This window comes from Macrosteles quadrilineatus, unplaced genomic scaffold, assembly GCF_028750875.1.
Source record: "Macrosteles quadrilineatus isolate MER2022 unplaced genomic scaffold, UCM_ALF_1.0 Scaffold_7__1_contigs__length_78375512, whole genome shotgun sequence".
Classification (NCBI taxonomy): domain Eukaryota; kingdom Metazoa; phylum Arthropoda; class Insecta; order Hemiptera; family Cicadellidae; genus Macrosteles; species Macrosteles quadrilineatus.
The window spans coordinates 41,531,059-41,555,016 of NW_026542600.1; the positions used below are offsets into that span (position 1 = coordinate 41,531,059).

At 35.9% G+C, this 23,958-nt stretch overlaps 1 protein-coding gene across 1 annotated transcript in view; it reads right to left on the minus strand.

Annotated features, from left to right (window-relative positions):
• The window catches only part of LOC128998582 (coiled-coil domain-containing protein 86), a 52,041-nt gene that overhangs the window by 5,275 nt on the left and 22,808 nt on the right, over positions 1–23,958 (minus strand). Inside the window, exon 2 of the mRNA XM_054424783.1 lies at positions 12,891–13,095. Within this exon, the coding sequence (XP_054280758.1) occupies positions 12,891–13,095 (205 nt within the window). The remainder of the gene's footprint in view (positions 1–12,890; positions 13,096–23,958) is intronic.

Below are 23,958 nucleotides of genomic sequence, written 5' to 3' on the forward strand. Positions count from 1 at the left end.
GTTATATATACATGGGTATATGTTCTTGTTTAGAAATATATATACTATGAATATTTGTACCATTAATTGAAACATCATAAAGTAAAAGAAACATAAAAAGAAAAAATAAACAAGGCAACAGTTGGAAAACTATAAGGTTTACATGGTTTGAAAAATGATGACATTTTGTTAACAACCGATAAACTTCATTATGTTTGGAGTAAGCTTTTAAATACTTATTTTTTCATGACTAGATGAATCTACATTGATCAACATGATGTTTGAAAACTATTTTTATACCCTCATTTTAATTTTTACTAGTATAAAGAATAGAATGCCTTTTTCGAACTGTTTTTTAGGCTTCAATTAAATGTTCTTATGACACAAATATGTTTATTAATAGTATTCACTTAACATTGACTTAATTTTATTTCAATAAATTTTGTGTTTGTGTTTTGCTACACCACTGCAACAAAAAAAAAATTAAATTTATTTAATTTAAATTGCAACCAATGAGAATTCATATAAATAAGTTGTACACAGGGTTCTTTTGTGGGTCGCCGGAAGACTGCCCCCCGGAAAACTACCCCCCCAAGCAGGTTCCTGCGTCATATTGACGTCAGAGACCGGGGGGGGGGGGGGGCAGTTTTCCAGTCACGGACACTCAAATTTAGTTGTCAAACAGTTCTAATCTAACCTAACCTAACCAACCAAACTAACCAAACATTTCGAAAATCTGTTTTATATTCACCACATGCCTTTTCTATTATCCAACGGAATTACTCGAATTAAAATTACATAGTCTAGGGTGGTAGTATTCCAGTAGCGGACACGGCTTCCATATTGGTTAGTTGGCAGATTTTGTGACGTCACGTTTCACCTGGGGGGGTAGTTTTCCGGGGGATAGTATTCCGCATCCCCTCTTTTGTTTCCCCAACTCTAAAATACAACGCACATGAATTGAAAATGTTATAGGTTTTAATAGTACTGTAGCAAATCGAATATCAATAAAGTCAACGTATAACAATAAATTTACATATTCCTAGATTATAATTGAATGTGTTTACGAAGGAACACCACAGCCTCAAAATTCAACATTACAGTATATTTACTCAAGATTTATTGTTTTCATATAGCACAGTTGATGTTGCCAACTACCGTGGGAGCGGAAGTCCTGATAAAGGCTGGATCTCGGAAAAGTAATAAACTTGCAGTTTGAATGAAACATTTTTTTTATTTTGTACAGGATTCATGGGATCCTCAGCATAAAGTACAAACCACATACAAACTGCAAAATGTGTGTCGAAGGTCTGATACATAGACTAGAGGGCCGCCCATGCCCTTGACAAATAAATTAACATTTTCGCACAAATACAAATCAATATCGTCATTAGACAAGAATTAAAAAATAAAATTTATAAACAAAACCTACCACGGCATATTCTTGAACAAGTATGCCTACAAACCTACGATAAGCATGTTTGTTATTATTATACTTAACCTACAAATGCTATGACTTAGGGCATACCTGCTTTCCTAGATAAAATATCCGAACTAATTGCGAGTGCAACGTGAACTTAGAAAAAGACTATTAAGAATTTACAACTGTGAATTTCTCAGAATTGATTGACAGTTCAGACGAACCTATGGCCACAGACTACGGAAACCTACAGTATTATTGTATTAGTATACTGTATTTGTATTATTGTGTTACTAGCAGAGTACCCGTCCTTCGTACGGGGTTGGCATATAAGTACAGTATAAATGCTTATTGCAGTTATGGGAGAGGACACGATAAAAAAAAATGGTCTTTTAATTTATACGGTATCCTTTAGTGTAGCACACATCTACCATAGTCCTGATGTTCTACCACTGCACCTAAACCATGGAAAAAAGTAAAGTTCTCATTGTGTACCACAACTTTTTTTTTTTTGCTAGTTGGTTCAAATTAGCTGTGGTCATTAATGCAATCAAACAACATAATAGTGCTGCACCCTGTTTGGCAAGCCTTATAACTTTTTAATGCTGTTTAATATCATAGAACCAACTTGTACAGTTGAAACGGCTGACAAAATTCTTTAATTTCTTTAAATATGAATACTCATAAGGTTAACATGAAAAAGTCCAGAGCCAGAGCCACCGGTGCGGAGACTGGAAGAATTTTTGAGGTAAGAATATGTTAATCGGGGATGTCATCTATCATCATACCAAATTTCAACCTTGTCGGTTTAGTATTTTTCGCGTTTGCTTGTCACAAAGATCCATCCATACATCCATGGTTTGCACTGTAAACATAAAGCTACACCAATAGTTCCAAACCGACAAATAGAAAAATAGGAAAATATAAATAAATATGGAAAATAGGGTAATTTTTTAACATATTTTAGTGAAATTATATAATCAGGCAAATGGAAATTCAGTCTACAGATTTGCTGTGACAGGGGGATTATATTACGGTTTACACAAAAATAAATCAAAACATAAACCTCATAACACTCAGGAAAAGGGCCTAGGTTGGTAGGGCAACGATTATGAATCTTAATTATTTCCTATATCCATGATGAACGATTTCTTTTAAAACGAATTACTGTATTCCCAGTAAAATATTATTACAGCATTTCACAAAAATAGAACAGACTCAGGTATAATAGATCATAAACATAAACAAATGAAGTAACTGAAAGAATCATATACTAATTAAATTACATTAACACATGGTTTGACAGCTACATTTAAGTAATGTAAAATAATGTTTACATTCGGGCTCATTATTTTAAATTTATAATCCTTACCCTCTCTGTTCTAATATTCGTGCATTATTTAATATGTTTGAACCAGCTGTGTGGAATTGTGAAATCAAAATTCATTTGACAGTTAGTTCTTGTTGTTTACATTTTTAAATTTAAATTAGGTGAACCGACATATTGGCCCCCCGATCGTCAAAAAATACCAGACCTTGATTTTTTCGTTACGAAAGGTGTATCCCGAGATTGTGTGACAATCGAGCAATCTCTGGACCTTTCCTCAGACCACTCACCTGTAATTTTAACGATCGCTTCAACTGTTATATTCAAACCTATTCCACCACATTTATGTAACAAAAATACAGATTGGAATTATTTTCGTGAATTAATGGATCAAAATTTAAAGATTTCTGTGTGTTTGAAGAGCGAAGAAGATTTGAATCTTGCTGTTGAACATTTCAACAAAACAGTTCAAGACTCCTCTTGGAGAGCAACTCCAGACCATAATAAACTTAATATAAAATCAGGAATAAGCTATCCAATTGAAATTAATAGGAAAATTGCCGAAAAATGCCGACTCCGTAGAATATGGCAAAACTCTAGAGATCAGACGGATAAAAGAAATCTAAACAGGGCCACTCAACAACTAAAAAGGTTACTGTTTAAATTAAACAATGACAGATTTCAAGATTTCACATCAAACCTTTCTCCATCTGAAGCTAGTGACTACTCCCTTTGGAAAGTTACAAAAAAACTTAAAACGTCCACAAATTTGCATTCCACCTATTCTAAAAGAAGACGGTTCTTGGGCCAAAAACAACATCGAGAAAGCAGATGTCTTTGCTTCATACTTCAAAGAAGTGTTCAAACCATATAATATAAATTCAATCGTTGAACAAGAAATTTTGGAATTCCTCGATTCTCCAAATCAACTTGATTTACCGATAAAATTGTTTACACCATCCGAAGTAGCTAAAGTAATAAAAGACGATTTAAACGGCAAAAAAGCCCCCGGTTATGATCTGATAACAGGTCAAGTGTTGAAAGAGCTGGCTAGAAAAGGAATATTATTCCTTACAGTACTTTTCAATGCAGTTTTACGCCTCGAATACTTCCCAATACAGTGGAAAGTTTCACAAATTGTTGTTATTCCGAAACCTGGTAAACCTTTAAATCAAGCATCCTCGTATCGGCCTATATCTCTTCTTCCCGTGGTTTCAAAAGTTTTTGAAAAACTTTTTTTTAAAAGACTCCAAATTATAATTGACGAAAAAGAATTGTTGCCTTCCCCATCAGTTTGGATTCCGCCGAAAGCATTCCACCATTGAGCAAGTGCATAGAATAGTGAATGTAATCAAGGAAGATCTTGAAAATAAACGTTTTTGTTCATCTGCTTTTTGGACGTAGCCCAGGCGTTTGATAAAGTCAGGCACACAGGACTATTGTTCAAAATTAAAACTTTGCTGCCCCATACACAATATGGAGTGTTGAAATCGTATTTGTCCAAACGCTTTTTTCAAATTAAATATCAAGATGTAGTTACAGATGTGCATGAAATTGAATCAGGTGTACCACAAGGCAGTGTTATTGGACCTATTTTGTATATTTTTTCACGTATGACCTTCCAAGTACTCAGGGTACCTATTACAGTTGCAATATTTGCAGACGACACTGCTTTTTTGTCATCAAATCAGGATCCTATTCTAGCATCATCAAACCTTCAGGCTGCATTAGACGATTTGTCTCAGTGGCTACAGAATTGGAAAATTAAAGTAAATTACACAAAATCCGTTCAAGTTACATTTACTATGTCTACAAGAACTTGCCCCCCAGTAACATTGAATAATGTAATGCTTCCACAATCCAATGAAGTTAAGTACCTTGGTATGCATCTCGACAGACGGCTTACATGGCATTCACACATTTGGAACAAACGACTTCATTTAAATTTAAAAACAAACAAACTAAATTGGCTTATTGGTCGAAATTAAAAATTATCTGTTGAAAATAAATTACTTTTATACAAAATTATATTGAAACCTATTAGGACCTACGGTATCCAACTCTGGGGAACCACTTCAAACTCGAACATAGAAATAGTTCAACGATTTCAATCTAAAACACTAAGAAAGATTTTACAAGCACCTTGGTTTGTCACAAATAAAGTTATTCATAAAGATACAAAATTACCCTATGTTAGAGAAGAAATAAAAAAACGAAGTGAAAAATATCAAAGATAATTAGAAATCCATCCAAATTTCCTGGCAGTTAACCTCTTCGATAATAGTGAAGCTACATACTATTATAGTATTATATATTGTCTGTGCTATGGCTAAAATACGTTTTTATTACTGCATCAGCTGGAGACACTCTCTGAATATCTGCTTCAACCATTTGTTGTCAAACATTGATCTCGTAAAATAATAGTGAAATTATTTTTCGTATACACTAATATAGAAAGGTTTGTACTAAAAGAAACCCTTCTTTTAGTTTAAAAAATACATGTTTCACAGGAAAAAATTTTAACCATTGTAGTAACACCATTATAGCTTAAAAAGTTGATAAGTGATAGTTCACATAATATTTAGCACATTTGACGGATAAACCTTTTTTGAATTCGTCGTATTATAAGTGTATGAAAATTCATATATCTGTGTATCAATATCTACTTATCTCATTTCTGTTCAATGGAAGTTATGCAATTTCAATGATACCGGTACTTAAATGGGAAGTCTTACAGGTGTTATAAAACTGTGCATACATTTTATCTTACGAGTAAATTCGCTACCAATTGATATAGTACGACAATTCTATTCTACTGCAGTACTTATAATTCTACCACTACTCACATTTAACCTACCATATTTCCTTTTGGGTTAGTGATTAATTTATTGTATTAATCATACAATATAGTGAATAGTGTAGTCATTTATTTATCTCGTTTCTATGACATAGCTCTATTTTGTAGAAATCAATTATGCAATCATAACAACAAAAATACTGCATCATTACATTTTACGGTGACATAGTATTAATTTTACATATACAAATTTTAAGCTAATGCAATAATTAGTTCAATTAGAACCATTATTGAATAATTTAAACATTAATCGAAGACGAAGCGGTTGACAACTTTCAAACAGTTGACTAGGCCTAGTTGCCTTCAATAATTGCAATGCGAACTGTATGCACTGAGGTCGGCAAACAGTGTTCACTGTGTGCAGGCACTTTGGACGTCGTGGCACTTGGACGTCGTGCAACCGGCAGAGGCTTTGGACGTGGTGCAAATGATACTTTTTTACAATTCTACAGTGCGCAGTTTCACGACGTCCAAGTGCCACGACGTCCAAAGCTTGTAGAAAGACTATATTTTTGGCAGTTACTGTACTTTTGGACGTCGTGCAACAACTCAAAAATTATGTTTTGGACGTCGTGGCACTGAAAAAATATTATTGGACGTCGTGGCACTTGGACGTCGTGCAACACTCCCTCCAAAATGTACAAAGGGGTGTAAAGTTTACTTGTGTTGGTTTTTCTATGGTAAGACTGTAATGCATTTTCCACCCTAATAATAATCATAATAATAATATTAAACATATTTCTGAATATATATTTATTTTATTGACTACATTGCTCTTACTCCTAATTATTCGTAAGATACGACATTATGGTACCGATCACAATCGTAGGTACCGGTACTACACTTTTGGCAACACTGGCCAACAATCTTCATGCTTGGCTCCCATTGGGCGGTGCGCGAGGCTTCTGATTGGGAGTTAACGAGTTCCGCCGAGGGGCCGAGTTAAGAGACTTCTGTACGTGGACGGATTTCGATAACCCGGCTCTAGAGCGGGTTAGCGGGTTCCGGAGTTAGCCAATTCCGAAATTGAACAAGTTAGCGAGTTCCTCTCATCAACCAAATTTGAAGATAGTGCGTTTAACATGGGGTTAGCGAGTTCCAGAGTTAGCCAATTCCACGGACCCTTTAAAATAAAATATATTCATGCTGTTGTATGACTTTTAAAGCAAAAAAACTCTTTTTAACTTTGGAATCACATGTAACAATAGGGTCTATAGACTGAGTGGTAGGCCTATAGTCTTAAACAAATTATGGATATCCAAAAATTTCACTCATAATTTGGTAATTTTGGTTAGATGCCCAGTTTGAATTTTTAGTAGGGATGGACAAGTCTCGAAATTTTAAATTTCTTACTACGAGACGAGATTTTATTTTGACCGAGATTTTTTCGAGACGAGATAAAAAACAAAAATTTAAAACGCCTGCAGAAAGTCAATGCAATACCCGCAATACCGGAGCGTGTTGTAGTTGCGTTTTCTTTGTGAAGGCATTCTTATTTAATTAATTCTTTACATGTAAGTATTAATTGTTTTATGGTTTTTTTGTTTTGACCTCACAAATGATGAGAAGTTTTGTTAATTGTAAGCAGTGTGAGACATGTTTTACTACTGTAAACATAGCCAAAACAAGTATTTTATACAAATGAATAGTGATGGACAAGACCCGAAAATTCAAGATCTTTTCGAGATTTTTTTTATCTCGAAGCTTCGGCCGGGATTGAAATACTAAAGAGATATTTTCAAGACAAGATTAAAAACAATTTAAAAAATTTAATTTAAAAAAAATTTAAAATTAAAAAACTTTGCGAAGGCGTTTATATTTAACTAGATAACACGTTGCACAATATCTAGCAAAACTGCAACTTGTAATAAAAGAATAAAGAACAAAAACATAAACAGCAAGATCACAATCAAAGAGTCACTCTAAAGTAATTTCTTTGACTGATTATAGAAAAAAAATGTTATGTTACAAAAAAAATATAAAAGTAATCTACAATATTTAAATATAGATCCACTCCCATCATAACAACAGTTATCTCTTATAACAACCCGCCTGCAGCCCGTAGGCGGGTGCCCTCTATGAGAACGTAGTAACCACACACTGTAAAGACTTAGAAATGTTAAGCTTTTCAGACCTAATGTGCTAAATCCCTCTCTTGACGATAATCACTACGACACATACTATAGCATTATTAACAGTGGCGGATTTACCATAAGGCACACTAGGCACGTGCCTAGGGGCGCCTGCCATTGGGGGGCGGCGCGCGGCCCGTCAGCGGGTGACGGGCGGCACGGTGGCGGCGGGCGCGTGGTGATAGGCTGCGGCGCTGCGGCCACACGGGTGGTTTTTTCATGCAAAAATGCAGCTTGAAAACATGCGAAAAATTAAAGTAGTATTTAAACGAATAGGCGCCCGCTATTGTGGAAAAACATACTGCGTGAGGGGCGTATGGCATTCATTCCCCATTACATTTAATACTACTCATATTTACGCTGCGTTTGAGCGTGAAAAAAACCCGTATGGCTGTTGCCTTAAGTGGTTAAGACGACTCACGTTCATGTCGCGACGTGCAGATGCAGTGTGTCATTTACAGTACCTGTGTTGTATTTCTAGTGGCAGTTATCAGGGCCGCCCCGAGGGTAATGGTAATAGACGCCTGGGGCAAGATTTAAATTTTTGCCCCCTCACCAAAACATGTATTTGGGGGGTTTGCGTCAATAGACTCAACGTCCAATATATCAATATTGAACGTTTTGCAAGTATTTTTTTATAAACGTAACAACTACACCGAACAAAATTACTAAAAACATTGAATTTACGACTCACAACGGACATCACAAAACGACTATGAGTTGATGTAAAAGTTTGAGTTTTGAGGTTAGAAACAAGCAAATGTAGGTTGGGCTGGGTCGTGTGGGGGCGAATACGCACTTACGCAGTGTGTGTGATTACATGTTTTATGAGTTTCCTGTAAAATATTCGTTTGCGGTTTGCTGATAACGTTGTTAAACTTTTTAACCTTCCAAAGCCGCGGCCCCCCGTGCGGCCACCCTGCACGCGCCGTCCTTGGGGCAGCCCTGGCAGTTATATTATAAGAAAAATTATTGTTAGCTGTTTTGAATGTTAAATTTAAAATCTTTCAGTATAGTGAATTTTGTTGTCAACCGCCTACGAAAATGTTGGTTAGTAAATAAGGCAATTAAGTCATTGCTCAAAATTTCGCCCATTTTATTCATTCTTGATTAAAGTAGGCTACTCATAATTGAATGACAATATAAAACAGGCTTATTTATTACTTTTTTGTAATGATACAGTGGACGTGTTAAAGGCAGTCATAAGTTATTTAAGTTTTGGCAGAACAATAACCTATATGTTTATTTAATCTAAAATGTAAAATGTATTAATAACAGGCCCTATTTATTTTATTTATGTGAAAAACTAACTTTTTTTGGAACCGCTATTGGTTGTTTTACTTTTTTATTCATTTTAATTTTGTAATTATGCATAAAGAAAATAATAATAATGAGTGAAAAAGGTTAGGTTAAGTGGTGCAGCATTACGCAAACTTAAGGAAAAGCGTGAGAGAGAGACTTCCTTTCCTTTTTCGTGAAACACAAAGGGGCGGCCGGCCGAACGGGCCTAGGGGCGGCGCCGTAGGTAAATCCGCCACTGATTATTAAATTATTTCTACGATATATTCTGTTTTAGGCGTGTTTAAATTATGCGCCCCAACCAAAGTCTCTGGTTGAGAACATAAGAGGGTAAGCAAATGGATATAACGACGGATCTAAAACGGATTCGTGTTAAAAAACATTATTAGTTTGTTGGCCAAGTGGTGCTTTGTATTCAGCTTTAAAAATAGCAGCGATATCTATACAGATAGCATCATTGGAATGAAGAAAGCCACTTCTTTTGTCTCTGACTATGCACGTAGGAATCTCACTTGACTCCTTGGAGCTCTCTTCCCTACAAACTTCTGTAACAGTTTTAAAAGATTGGGCAAATGAGTTGGCATTGTGACCCTACTTCCCGCATATTTTTCATTGCATTTTTTTGTTTGAATTGTGTTTCATGCGCTGTTGGGTTCCAGTGCAAACGTCGTACTTATACATCTGTGCATATTCCGGACCATGACCTTCCTTCAGTAATTATAAGACCTATCCAGTAGTAAAAGTGTCATGGATCTCGAAATTGTAGATCCCATGTGTGATCCTCTCATCTAAATGACCTTTAGAGCTGACCATGGCAACGGCGGGATTTATTGACAAATTTTATCCAAATAATTTCAGTAATTAAGTTTCACAGCCCTTTTTTAGATTGGGAGTTTCCAATAAGTTTCTGAAAGTATAGTGAATTCCACAAATGAGGTAAACAAACCTTTCGTTTATGGCAACAAAGAGTAAAATTGGAACTGTCTCGCCCAGTTTTTTCTTGTTTAAAATGTATGCCACCACAATGTAAACATTTAATGTTCATTTGTTCGAGGTTGGATGTATCACCACTGTGGTACCGCCACTCTGTATTCATCAAATGATCAATTGGGAGGTTGATGCAAGCGGTCACGTTCACGTTCCCTCCAGCTACTCACAGTTCTTCGTCTTACTGGTGGCATTTAATTTTAAATTTAGATCAAATACGAAAGTTAACCAAACAACAGAAAACACTACAAAGGAATTTTGATACCGGTAGGCCTACACATTGTAAATTACTGTACATGATAATATGGTAATGTAAAGGGTGACTGCGCTGTGAATAATCACTTTCAAACATTCACGTCATCACACCAAGCTGTAACCAAAATTGCATGATAATTCAGTAAAATACGATGTAAGGTAAATAAATTGAACTATTACAAACAATTTGTTGTCAAGTCTTGCTAGGAAACTATTTATTTACGAACCAGACTTAGTAAACAGATGTTTAAATAAATATAAATTCTGGCTTTGCTCTGGAAGTAATATGTCCTGCAGTCTGTGGTTAAACTTAAAAACTATTTCAAACTACGTCCATATGTTTAGTTGTAAACAAAGGGAATTGAGTTGTATCTATTGTCAACAGATAGCACCACCATTCCTAAACTTTATCCCTTAAAAGTACTTAAGTGATGCCCTTTCTTAATACTCTGAGACGTATTTGCACATCTACGGGAAAATACCTTTAATTTGACATCTCAAACGTTAAAATCCGTCTTTAAGCCGTTATCGAGTTATGGCTGTGAAAAGAAAACTGCTTGCGTATTAATATATAGATATTTATTCTTTAAATGGAAATATTACTTCAATTGTTTAAAAAATTTTTTTTACATAGCAAATAATGAGAAGTTTTGTTAGTGTGAGACATGTTTTACTACTGTAAACATAGCCAAAATAAGTCACTCATCATTCTAAAAATAACACAAGACTTAAAAATTGTTACTTGATACATAACAACTAGTAATACTGTTGTTTTTGATATTTTTCAAAGTTGAACTCTATACTAACTGATATCTCCATGTTTCATGCCGAAGAGTTATTTTTAATAAGTTAGTCCTTATTAATATTTTTTTTATATACTGATGTTTTTAAAAATGTTTTTAATAAAAGATTTGAAATATTTTTGTATATTTTTTGTTAAGTTTTTAAAACTTGTAAATATTCCTGAACTTAAAAAGTATATTAGGGATGGTCAAGTCTCAAAATTTCGGGAAATTTTCGGGAAATTTTAAATCTCGTTACACGAGACGAGATTTCTTTTTGGCCAAGATTTTTATCGAGACGAGAATAAAAAAATAAAAAAAAAAAAATTAAAAACTCCTGCAGAAAGTCAATGCAATACCCGCAATACAGGAGCGTGTTGTAGTTGCGTTTCCTTTGCGAAGGCGTTCTTATTTAATTAATTCTTTAAATGTAAATATTACTTTAATTATTTTAATAATATTACTTTAATAACATTTGAGAAGTTTTGTTAAGTGTAAGCAGTGTGATGAATGTTTTATTACGATAAAAAGTCTAAACAAGTAGGCTAACTATTTTATAAAAATTAATATTGCTTTTATTTTATGATTTATTTTATTTTAGGATAAGTTGAACTCTATCCTAACTGATATCACTATGTTTCCTAATCGTAGGCATTTTTAATAAGTTAGGCGTGATTAATAAAAAAATGTTATGCTGATGTTTTTTAATAAAAGATTGTAAATATTCTTGCCTATTGTCATTATTTTTGTATTTAAACAGTCATCTAACAATGTTACAAAATCAGGTAAAAATTTTGAACGTGCATTTCCCGTTGTGTATGAGAAGGGAAATCCCGTCTCGATCTCGTCTCAAAATTTTATGAGAAATAAAAAATCTCGTCTCGTCTCGTCTCGAACTAAAAATCCAATCTCGTCCATCCCTAAAGTATATATTAATTTGATTTATAACTTTTCATCAAATCTCGTCCCAAAAAAAATCCTGTCCCGCCGGAATTAAAAAAATCTCGTCTCGTCTCATCTCGAAGTGAAAAATCTAGTCTCGTCCATCACTACAAATTAATATTGATTTTATTTTATGATAAGTTTTTTTTACGAGCTGAATTTCAATAATACTTGTCATTTTAATATGTATAGTTAAATAGGTAATTTATGTTACAGTTTTTAAATAATGTTCATTCAAAGCAGGGTGCCAACCAAACAGACGGTTTGAATAAACCATTGTTTTTTGTTATTGTATATATGACAGGGTGTAAATGAATTTTGAAAAATAAAGCACTTTTTTCTTACTTTTTTTAATAGCCAAAACAAGTCACTCCAATAATATAATTCTAAAAATAACACAAGATTGAATAATTGTTGCTTGACACTAACCTAGAAGTTGGTATTTTTCAAAGTTAAACTCTATCCTAACTGATATCACCATGTTTCCTAAGCGCAAGAGCTATTTTTAATAAGGTAGGCGTAATTAATAAAAAAAATTTTATACTGATGTTTTTTAATAAAAGATTTTAAATATTTTTGCCTATTATTACCCTGTTATTTTTGTATTTAAACAGTCATCCCTCATAAATCAGTAGGTATTTAATAACGTTACAAAATTAGGTAAAAATGTCGAACGTGCATTTCTCGTTATGTATGAGAAGGGAAATCCCGTCTCGAAATTTTATGAGAAATAAAAAATCCCGACTCGTCTCGAACTAAAAATACAATCTCATCCATCCCTAATTTTTAGGTACTTGTATTGAGAGCAAAGTTATAATTTTTCTTTCGATTGTTGCTGTGGATCGCTAAACAGGATTATTCTGGTAATATGACTAAATTATTATTTGATCTTATTTTAATGTGAACTTACCACTTGCACTATCTCCGCTTTCCTTTCATTTTCTTGCCTTCTTTTTATATTTGTTTTACGTCTCTCTCTAAGCTCTTCTTTTTGTTTCTTTCGTTCATCTAAAGCATTTCGGGTGAGTTGTTTGGCCAACTTGATTTCCTCTTGCATTTTCTTCCTTTTGTCATAGGATAGTTGAAGCCCTTTTGTTTTGATCATTGTTTTAGCTCTATAGAAACAGAAAATATCATCAATTCTCAAGAGTATACATATCTAAATAAATTAACATGAATTATTCAAAATGCAAAAATTAGCATCAGATAACTTGCAGTTCCACACACTTTTTTGGGTAAGGACCAGACCATGAGATTTTTAATAAGGCTAAGATGCCAGAGTCAGGTTTCTCCATAATATTGTACATTATAAATTAAATATTTTAAACCAGCCTGATTAAAGTTACCAGTGATACTTGAACATCCAACAAGTAGCATGTCATACAAATTATCGGTGTTTTCAATCGTGTCAGTCTATGACTTCAATAATACTAATAACTACAGTAGGTACAGTTGAACCTCTATAAGACGAATTTCAAGGGGTACGGGAAAAATTCGTACTATAGAGGTATTCTTAATAAAGAGGGTCGTTTTATCGAGGTTTAATGCTGCTGTTATTCTTCTTATAGAGGTTTCTCCTCGCTCCAAGGTTTCTCCAAACAATGACTGAGGAAGGAGGAGGGATGGGTGGGGGTTTCATGTTGAGACGAGCTTCTATTTGTTTTGAAAACTACGTACTATGGAGTTTACGATTATGATAAATTTGTCTTATAGAGGTCACGTTCGTCTTGTAGAGGTTTTGTGCTAAGAATATTCGTTGTATAGAGGTTAATCAGTCCTACCCCATGTCACAAACAAATTCATCTTATGGAGGTTTTAAACTTAATTACTACGTTGTATAGAGGTGTTTTTATCATTGACCTATATGAAAGTGTCAAGGGGATTTAAAAAAATTTGTCTTATCGAGGAATTCGTTTTATCGAGGTTCGTACAAACGAGGTTCAACTGTACTTCTAATAATCATATCAATGCAGCTTCATTCATAGAGTAACTTGGCAAAACCTTGATATGCTACTGCATTGTATTATCAATTGTTACAACGTTTGAGTTTAAGTTGGCTATCCATCGAATTGATACCTTTATTTGTTCGATAATCTGATGGAGTCGGATATCAATGTTTCGCCTGAGTAAACCGAGTAAAACAATCCAACCTAACCCAGCATAATTAAGTAGCAATAATAAATAATAGGTATATACAAAATGTGTAGGCTCAGTTCCGTGGCGGAATCAGTGACGGATTTACCACTAGGACGCAGAAAAAATAATGGGCTACAGTGTTTAGTACAAAAAAACTCTTTTAAAACAAAAAATTATTTTTATTTTCTACAATTATTAATTTGCCATGCTTGCGGATGACAATGATGATGTCCCTATGATACCGTAGCGAGAGACGTTAACGGTTTTGCCGTGATTTTGGGTGATGGTAACAATGTTCTTGTGATAGTCAGGGATGTTTGCCATTTTAAAACAATTTTATTAGCTACCTTTCTTGTCCGGTAAAAATGTTGCAATCGATTTTAAACTAATTTCCCGATGAGCTAGAGACTTGAAGCATGAAACTTAGCTCACAAATGGATGACAATGCAATATTAAATCATTTATTTTCATATTTCCATTGGACTACGTCCCATGGGCTTCCAAAGTTTCAATGTTTACATTTTGGAAGAATGTAAATAGTCAAATAATCAATTGAAATCAGCTGTAAATACTTTAATTTGACAGTTTATTCAAAGAGCAGAGGTTTAGAGGTACATTTTCTGCTCCCGAGAGATTTATAACCGATAATGTAAATATAAACAAACATTTCAGAGTAAAGATGAATTGTAACCTCTGATTAGATATAAAAAAGTTTTTGGTTATGTGTGGTTTGTAACAAGGCCATATACAGGGTTAGTAAAAAGTCTGGAGACACCCTGTTAATTTTTTTACATCCCATACTAGAAAAACTAAACTCGGCACACCTTCACGGCATGTTATGAAGTACTTTTTGGGCATAACCGCCACTTGGTGTACATCCCCAAAATGAGGGATTTTGAGGGAAACTCAAAAATTTCAAAAGGTAAGACCATCGAGTGACCACCAACAACGCAAACTAGAGGTCTCTATCTCTATCCAATAAAAAATGGCAGCCAATTGAAATTCTAAGAAGTTAAATTTATCTTACAGCTTTCCAAGTCTGGAGACCCCCTTCAAATTTTGTAACGGCTCACAGTAGGAAAACTAAAATCTACACACCTTTATGGCATGTTATGAAGTACTTTTTGAGCCTAATTGCTACTTGGTTCCCAAACCTAAAATGGGGGAATTTTGGGGAAAATCAAAAATTTTAAATGTTAAGCCTCATTGAGTGACCCCTCGTTTTGAAGGTAGTGATAAAAGAAAACTAACAACTGAACCACGCCCTCGTGCCTGCACCCAGGCCAACGACTTGGAAGCGTGAATCCATGTGCAGGCCCAAGGGGCGGCCCACCAAAAAAAAACAAACAAGGTGAACAACTAAACAACTATACAAAAAACACTTTGAGCGTTGATTATGAGTCGTGACATTCGCCGGTGGAAAGTAGTCACGGCTCAACCCCCCCCCCCCCCCCCCCTCCAAAAGAGGACACTTCTCTCCAAAGGGACAAACAAACAAGCCTCTCCCCCACTTCCTGAAGAGAAATTGACACGAAAGACAACTCAGGTGTCTGTGGTGGGGAACGCCAAGGGACTTCCAAACTGAGGGGAAAACTCACCCCCAGGGATTGCTCTGGCCAGAGCTAGAAAATTTTGTGAGGGAAATTCCTTCGCAGAACACAGGGGACAGAAGAAGTGATCAGGTTCTCTGGCCCAGTGCACTTCCCACCCAGACACAAGAGAAAAGAAAATTGCCCAGAGGAAGAGTTCCGCGGAAGGGCTTGAGATGAGAAATGTGCGCCCTCCGGAACACTTTTCCAGTCCGTGGATCTCCTAGCTCCGCCGTGACAGGCGTCAAAAACCTCAGGATGCGGTGGGGACCTGACCACCGATGACACAACTTTGCAGCTCTCTTGTCCACAGCCGAACTGGCCGGATGAGCTTTACAAAACACCAAATCCCCCACCTGGAAAGGGTTGTCTATTCTACCACGATTGTGCTTCCTCCGGACCAATTCCCTAGCTCTGATCAAGTTTCTCCTGGCCGCTTGCCAAGTTGCCTTGACATCAGCCGCACCAGGAGGTGGCAGAAGGTCGCCAATTCCCCACACATTCGCTAACGGGTTGTTAGGCGGATAGCCTAGAAACAGCTCGAAAGGGACCGCCTTGTGGCTCTCATGGTGAGCAGTATTGAAAGCAAACTGAAGCCAGGGGAGTTCCTGATCCCAGGTGGTCTGCCTGTCAGCATGGAAAGCTATTAGAGCGGAGCGAAGATTGCGATTGAACCTTTCAGCATGAGAAGGCTGTGGATAGTAAGGGGAAGTAGTCACATGGCGGATTCCGTGCCCAAAGCACATTCTTTTGAACAGATGGGAAACAAACTGTGTTCCGTTGTCGGAAACAATGATGGCGGGTATTCCGAATTGTTGGAAAAGGTGCGTTCAAAGTACCTGCACGGTGAGCTGTGCAGTGGCATTCCTTAAGGGAAAAAGCCAACAAAACTTGGAGAAGGCATCCACACAAACAAGTAGGAACTTATTTCCTGACTTGCTACGCGGGAGAGGCCCTACATAGTCAATGAAAACCTTCTCCAAAGGTCTTTCCGCCACCTCAGATGATAACAAACCAAACTTGTGTGTTTTGAGCGGGCTTGCTTAGCGAGCACTTTTGACAAGAACGCACCCTAGCAGCAAGGTCCCGATCCATACCCTTCCAGATGAACATTTCCCTAACCTTCGCAATGGTCTTGTGGATACCTAGATGCCCACCCACAGGAGAAGAATGAAAATACTCATAGACCATAGGGATTAGAAGACTAGGCAGCACAACTTTAGGTTTACCTCGCTGCCGAGCACGACAGCAAAGGGCACCCTGGGACAGAAAATATGGGGGGTGGGCTCCCCCATTTTGAAGCTCACCAATAATCTTTGCCAGCTCAGGATCCTTCAGCTGATGGTGAATAAAATCAGAGAAAGAGAGTGGAAACTCCAAGAGCACGGCACAACCCGGTTGCTCTTGATCAGAAGGATGATCGTCGGGTGAATGGTTCATCCTAGATAGTGTGTCCGCAATCACATTCTGTGTGCCTCGAACGTGTTGCACTTGGAACTTAAGGGACGATATTTGGACAACCCAACGACCAATTTTCCCAAGCTGGTGTGGATGTGCAAGAAGCCACGAGAGTGCCTGGTTGTCGGTTTCCAATAAAAACTCTTTGTGCTCCAAAAAGCGTCTGAATTTATTGACTCCAAACACGACAGCCAAACACTCGAGTTCATACACAGAAGCGCTTTTCTTTTCGCAGGAATTCAAAGTGCGTGAGGCATACGCAATTGGCTGCCTAATACCATCCACCTCTTGTGACAACACAGCCACAATTGCGACGGAGGAAGCATCAGTTTGCAGGACAAAGTTTTGATTGAAGTCCGGCATTGCCAAAACAGGGGGCTGCATGATAGCCTACTTGAGAAGGTCAAAAGACGTCTGCTGCGCTTCACCCCAGACAAACTTGGCGCCCTTCTTCCGAAGCTCATTGAGAGGAGCCGCCAATTCAGCAACATTGGGGATGAAGCGTCGATAAAAACCTACCATGCCGATGAACCAGGTGAGAATAAAATCACCCTGCCGCTCTTGGTGGTGGGGGGTGGGGGGAGATGAGAGGGGTAAATGCCTTAATTTGCAGTTTTTTGCTTATAACTTGAAAACGGCGTGTCGGAGCTTAAATTGTTCAGTGTAAAAGTTAAAGCTAATTAAATTTCCTACAACTTTGAACATATACATTAATAGTAAAAAACGCATAGTTTCAGAGATATCCGCGCTCAAAAAGATATAATGTTCGAAAAAAAGATTTTCACTGGACATTTTTCGTTAAAATGTTATTTTTTTCTCCTTCCTTGTTATTTTTCAGAAATATTTACTGAAAGAAAGTTGGAGAGAATTATATTTACTTCAATAATATATACAAATATGTAAATACATATAATGTAGGTCAAAAGTTACAGCATTTTTAAGATTAAAGAGAAAATCGTGAATTACACAAATAGTTGCAAAGTCTTTTTTTTATCATTGCACGATTTATGTGGTTTCTTATAATTGTTTGGGCCAAACATTAATATATTTAAGGTAAAAACTGGTAATAGTTATGTAAATAACAATGTGTTAAAATAAAAAGATTATGTAATTATTATATGATCCAAGTTAAAACAATTAAAACTTACCAAATAAATTCATATTTCATTATAGAACTAATTTTACCTTAGCCTTTGTTCTTGCAAGAACATAGGCTAAGGTAACATTAGTTCTTTAATTAAATATTCTAGTTCTTGCCACTGAGAAATACATCAAAAATTCATATTATGATAAAGATTGATCTTATTCTTTTTCACTGTCTTCTTCCTCATCATCTTCACATTGTCACAGAAAACATACTACTATAACCCAGAATGCCAATGGCAACGCTGGTGGCGCTGCCTACGATTGACAGGCAAAGCTCTCTCAAAACACTTAATGCTTTTTACCATGCGGTTGGCATTCTGGGTTATAGTAGTATGTTTTCTGTGACATTGTAGAGAGATTGTTGCATGGTTCAGGCAAGCACCCTCGCAGGTACATATTTGGTAACAGTGGATGCCGGCTTTCCTGCATCCACATCCGGTAGAGCAGCAACAGAAGATAGATTCTTGGATGCTGGCAGGAGCAGGAGGGTCTACGGTTTTGATCGGGTTGAGAACTCCACTTTCATCTCAAACACAACCCCATTGTTGAGGATTAAGCGACACATTATCAAGCCACTGTTGAGTTTGTAAATATACTCTCAGTGAGTGCTGCTGAGCTGCACCTTTTGTTGGAGGCAAGGTTGATAAATTACTTCTGGCTTTAGCAGAATATTTAACAAATGAGTGTAGCGATGTTGTTCTAGGTCCCATTTATGTGGGGGGCGCGATACAAAATGAGGAACATGTCCTCTCCAGCTTTGGTTATGGCAGCCCGGCTTGAAAATGGGTCGTAAAAAGCTTGGGAAATAGTCTCAAATTTTTCTGTTTGGGTTTGGAAAGCTTCGAGAATAGATCGCTTACCCTTGCCAGCTATGGCACTGGTGGTGTCACACCCCAAGAATCCATGCAGAAAAAGTATACATTTGATGAAGGGAAGCTTCTGCAGTTGTTTGGAGGAGAACAATTTTGTTTCACAGTTACCCTTGAGGTGTTTGAGTTGGCTTGAGGGAATAGACAATTTTGTCAAGTGGTGTTAGTGCTGCAGCAAGCAGGACAATTAGATCCACATCCTCCCCAACAACAACTGCAGAGGAATGAGATGTTGCCTTGTTCAGTCCACACATGACGATCAGCGTCACCTGTGGCGGTACTATCCCTCTTGCAGTCTAGCTCTGACCAGTAGCTCAATCAGCCTAGTCTTGTTTTTCTTGTTGGAAAGAAAGTTCTCTTGCTTTATACAACTGCCCCACGGAAAATTTTGGACTTGATTTTTGTAAATGTACTAAAGATTGTAGCAGTGTATGAAAGAAAACTGTTAAAACAGAATGCCCGTTCTGATGAGAGAGGAAGATAAAGAATAATATATGAACCACACTCTCACATCAATAGCCGATATTTAGTCCAACCAAAAATTGGATGATGGCGATGTCCTCGATAGTGATTATCAGTTCCATATGACACCAGGTTTAGAGAAAGAAGATGGACCCTCTCGTCCAAAACAAAAGGAGCCAGACCATGGACATTATAGTATTAAATCTTTGTTTCGGTAACTGTTATTAATAAAACTGTTGTGATGTGAATTTTGGTTCTAGTTCAAAGAATCATTTTCCTTATCCGCATTTTCCCTCCTCCCCTTTTAAACAGTTAGTAGGCTACAAGCCACATTTTCAGGTAGGCCTAACTATTAAAAAAAGACACTTGGAGGGCTAATCAGCTAACATCTGATCAGCTGGGTGTTAAACTTTGTTTTAAAAAAACCAGCTGATTTTGATTGTTGGATTGTAATGCTCTTTTGTTATTCGTCAGACTGAAATATTTGATTGCCAATTGCGTTCTCTGATTCGGTGGCGCGCCTGGGCTTTGCCCGAACCTCGTCGCCATTGGCGAGTGCCTGTTTGAATGTATGCCGCACTCAACGTTTTATTAGTATTCTGTAATAGTATACTAGACGTTATTTATTGTTAATTTTGTTAGGCATTTGTATGAGGGTAGCTATTCAATTTAACTTACTTACTACTAGTTAAAACTACTAATTAGTTATAAAAAATAGGCCTATGGCCTATGTTATAATTTGATAAATATTCCTTAAGAAAGTGGGGGGGCAGCTGCCCCCCCCCTGAACGCCAGGCGCCTGGGCTTTGCCCGAACCTCGCCGCCATTGGCGAGTGCCTGTTTGAATGTATGCCGCACTCAACGTTTTATTTGTATTCTGTATGAGGGTAGCTAGTCAATTTAACTTACTTACTACTAGTTAAAACTACTAATTAGTTTTAAAAAATAGGCCTATGGCCTATGTTATAATTTGATAAATATTCCTTAAGAAAGTGGGGGGTCAGCTGCCCCCCCCCTGGCCCCCCCTAAACGCCGCCTCTGTTCTTTCAGACAATATTTCTGAAAAATAACAAGGAAGGAGAAAAAATTGAGCGCGGATATCTCTGAAACTGTGCGTTTTTCACTAATAATGTTTATGATCAAAGTTGTAGGAAATTTAATTAGCTTTAACTTTTACACTGAACAATTTAAGCTATGACACGCCGTTTTCAAGTTATAAGCAAAAAACCGCAAATTGGGGCATTTACCTCTCCCTTCTAACCACCCACCCAGAGCGGCAGGGTGATTTTATTCTCACCTATCATATATATTCATTAGGGGACCCTCCCCGACACATTTTTGAAAAGATTTTTGAAAGAGATTTGTTCCTAATAAATAAATAAATAATAATAAATAAATAATAATAAAAAAATAATTATAATAAATAAATAATAATAATAATAATAAATAATAATAATAATAATAATAAATAATAATAAATAAATAAATAAATGTACTTTCTCTAAACTAAATAAAAGAAAAAAAATATTAAATAAAAAATTACTGAGAGTAAAAAGAAGTTTTTTGATTTCCAAATTCATAATTCGAGTAACATTAACAAAACCACATGGAGAATAATTAATAATGAAGTTTAAAAAAAAAACACTTACTCAGAGAATATTAGTCTTAGTCGACTGAATGATGAACTAATTGAAAATCCTACTTATGTTGCAAACATGTTTAATAATTACTTTATAGATGTGGTAGATAACTTTAGTGTTAGGCAACCTCTAGATAAAAGTGGAGGAACAACTAAGAAAGTTAACGATGTAAATAAAGCAAAAGGGCTTTTTGAAAGTAGGATATTTAAGTGCACTCCTGTAGATGATAAGGAAATGGAAAGAATTATTGGTTCACTTAAGAATAAAATGTCTAGTGGTTATGATGATATACCAACTAAATTATTAAAATATGTAGGGAACCTTTTAGTAAAGCCACTTGTACATTTGGTGAATTCCTCTTTTGTGTCTGGCTTATTTCCACATCAACTAAAAATTGCAAAGGTAATTCCATTACATAAAAAAAACGAGGTTACTGAAATATCTAACTATAGACCTGTTTCATTGCTCCTTGCTGTATCAAAAGTATATGAGAAAGCAATGTACATTAGATTGGTAGATTATCTTGAAGCAAATAAGTTATTTGATAATGCTCAACATGGTTTCAGAAATGGAAGATCAGTAATAACAGCAGCTACTGACTTCATTGAGTCCATCGTAGAATCAATTGAAAACGGTGAAAATGTTCTAGGGATATACATGGATCTCTCTAAAGCATTTGATAGTGTTTGTCATTCAATTTTGCTAGAGAAACTGGAAAGTCTTGGAATAATGGGAGTCCCCTTAAAATGGTTTCAATCTTATTTGGATGGTCGGATGCAATTTGTTGAAATAAAATCAAACAAAAACAATTATTTAACTACATTTAACTCTCATAAACGTAGAATTAAGTGGGGGGTGCCACAGGGTTCAATTTTGGGACCAATTTTGTTTTTATGTTATATAAAAGAATTGCCTAAAAGTATTGTTAATCCTCAAAAGAGTAAGATTTGTTTATATGCAGATGACTCAAATTTAACAGTGGCGGGGAAAAGTAAAGATGAGTTGGAATTTTCGGCCTTTGTAGAATTGTATAATATACAACAATTTCTAAAAAATAATAATTTGAATCTCAATACAACAAAAACAAACTTCATGTCCTTTTCGACTAAACAAAGAAAACAGAAACTTGAACCCAATTTGATCATTGATTCAGAATCAATAGAACAACTTTCTGAAGCCAAACTTTTAGGTCTCTATGTAGATGAGCACCTAAGTTGGAATAAACACGTTGACAAATTATTAAAAAAGCTTAATTCTGGAGTGTACGCATTGAAAAGAATGTCTTATTTGTGCAATTTAGATGCACTCAAAAAAATATATTTTGCCCATATTCATTCTCACATAAACTACCTATGGCATTGGACTATATGGGGCAACTACCATTAAAAATTTAAATACAATTCTAATCATGCAAGAAAAGGCCATTCGAACTATGTTACACCTTAAAAAAGATGAATCAGTTAAATCTCACTTTAAAAATCTAAATATTTTAACAGTTTTAGCAGCGTATACTTTTGAAATAGCGTGTATAGCTAAAAGAGACAGCATAAAATATGAGCCAGTTGTGCCACATAGCTACAATACAAGACATAAACAATATTGTAACTTCAACCTATAAGCTGGAATTCTAAAAAAAAAAAACGACTTTTGCTGGATCACAAATTCTAAGGAAATTGCCTGCCTCTATAAGGGAGGAATCAAATTATAAATTATTTAAATCTAAATTTAAAAAAAACATTTAATAGGAAAGGCGCCTTATACAATGGAGGAACTCATTGAATAAATATTCATACTTAAAATGTATTTATATCTAAGCTAGTTTAGTACTTTATACTTGACACTATTTTTGTACCCATGTACATGTAAGGAAAATAAAGATGTTTTGATTTGATTTGATTTGATTCCTCTATTTTTAGCGAATTTCCCTACAGGGAAGTAGCTATTACCGTAGGTGGCATGGTAAGACCTAGGCCCGGGACCGATTTACTTTTTTATTTTGATGTCCCCAGAGGCCAAAAACACCATTCGTTCAAATTTTTATAGATGTATATATAGGCCTATATATATATATACTCGCCTTTGGCTCGCTGGGGGCTCCGCCCCCAGGCCCCCTTTTTTGGTCGGGGGTAAATACAAATAGGCCATGGCGCAGGACCTACAATTGAGCCAAATTTCAGATCTTTAGCTAATCTAGAAGTGGGTAAAATTGATTTAGACCGATGCACCTGTAGGAATAACTTTTGGGGGGATTCTATATTTCGTGGGGGGGGGGGAGTTATATTTGTAAAATGTGACTTTTCAGAAAGGGCGCAAGATCTACAATCATGCCAAATTTCAGATATCCAGTTAATCTAGAAATGGGTAAACGTGATTTAGACTTATGCACCTGTAAGAATAACATTAGGGGGGAGGATTAAATATTTGGGGGGGGGGGGTTTATTTGTAAAATTTAACTTTTCTTATTGGGCACAATACCTAAAATCGTGCCAAATTTCATATTTCCACCTAATCTAGAAAACACTTTGCTAAAGCCATTTGAAAAAAAAAACGTGTTTTGTCGTTTTTAGAGATCCGCCATTTTGGATTTTTAGGGTGGTTAAAATTTGAAAATGGGACTTTTGCAAATTTTACCGGTAATATAAGATCCCATACTACAATACTACCAAGTATCAAGTCTC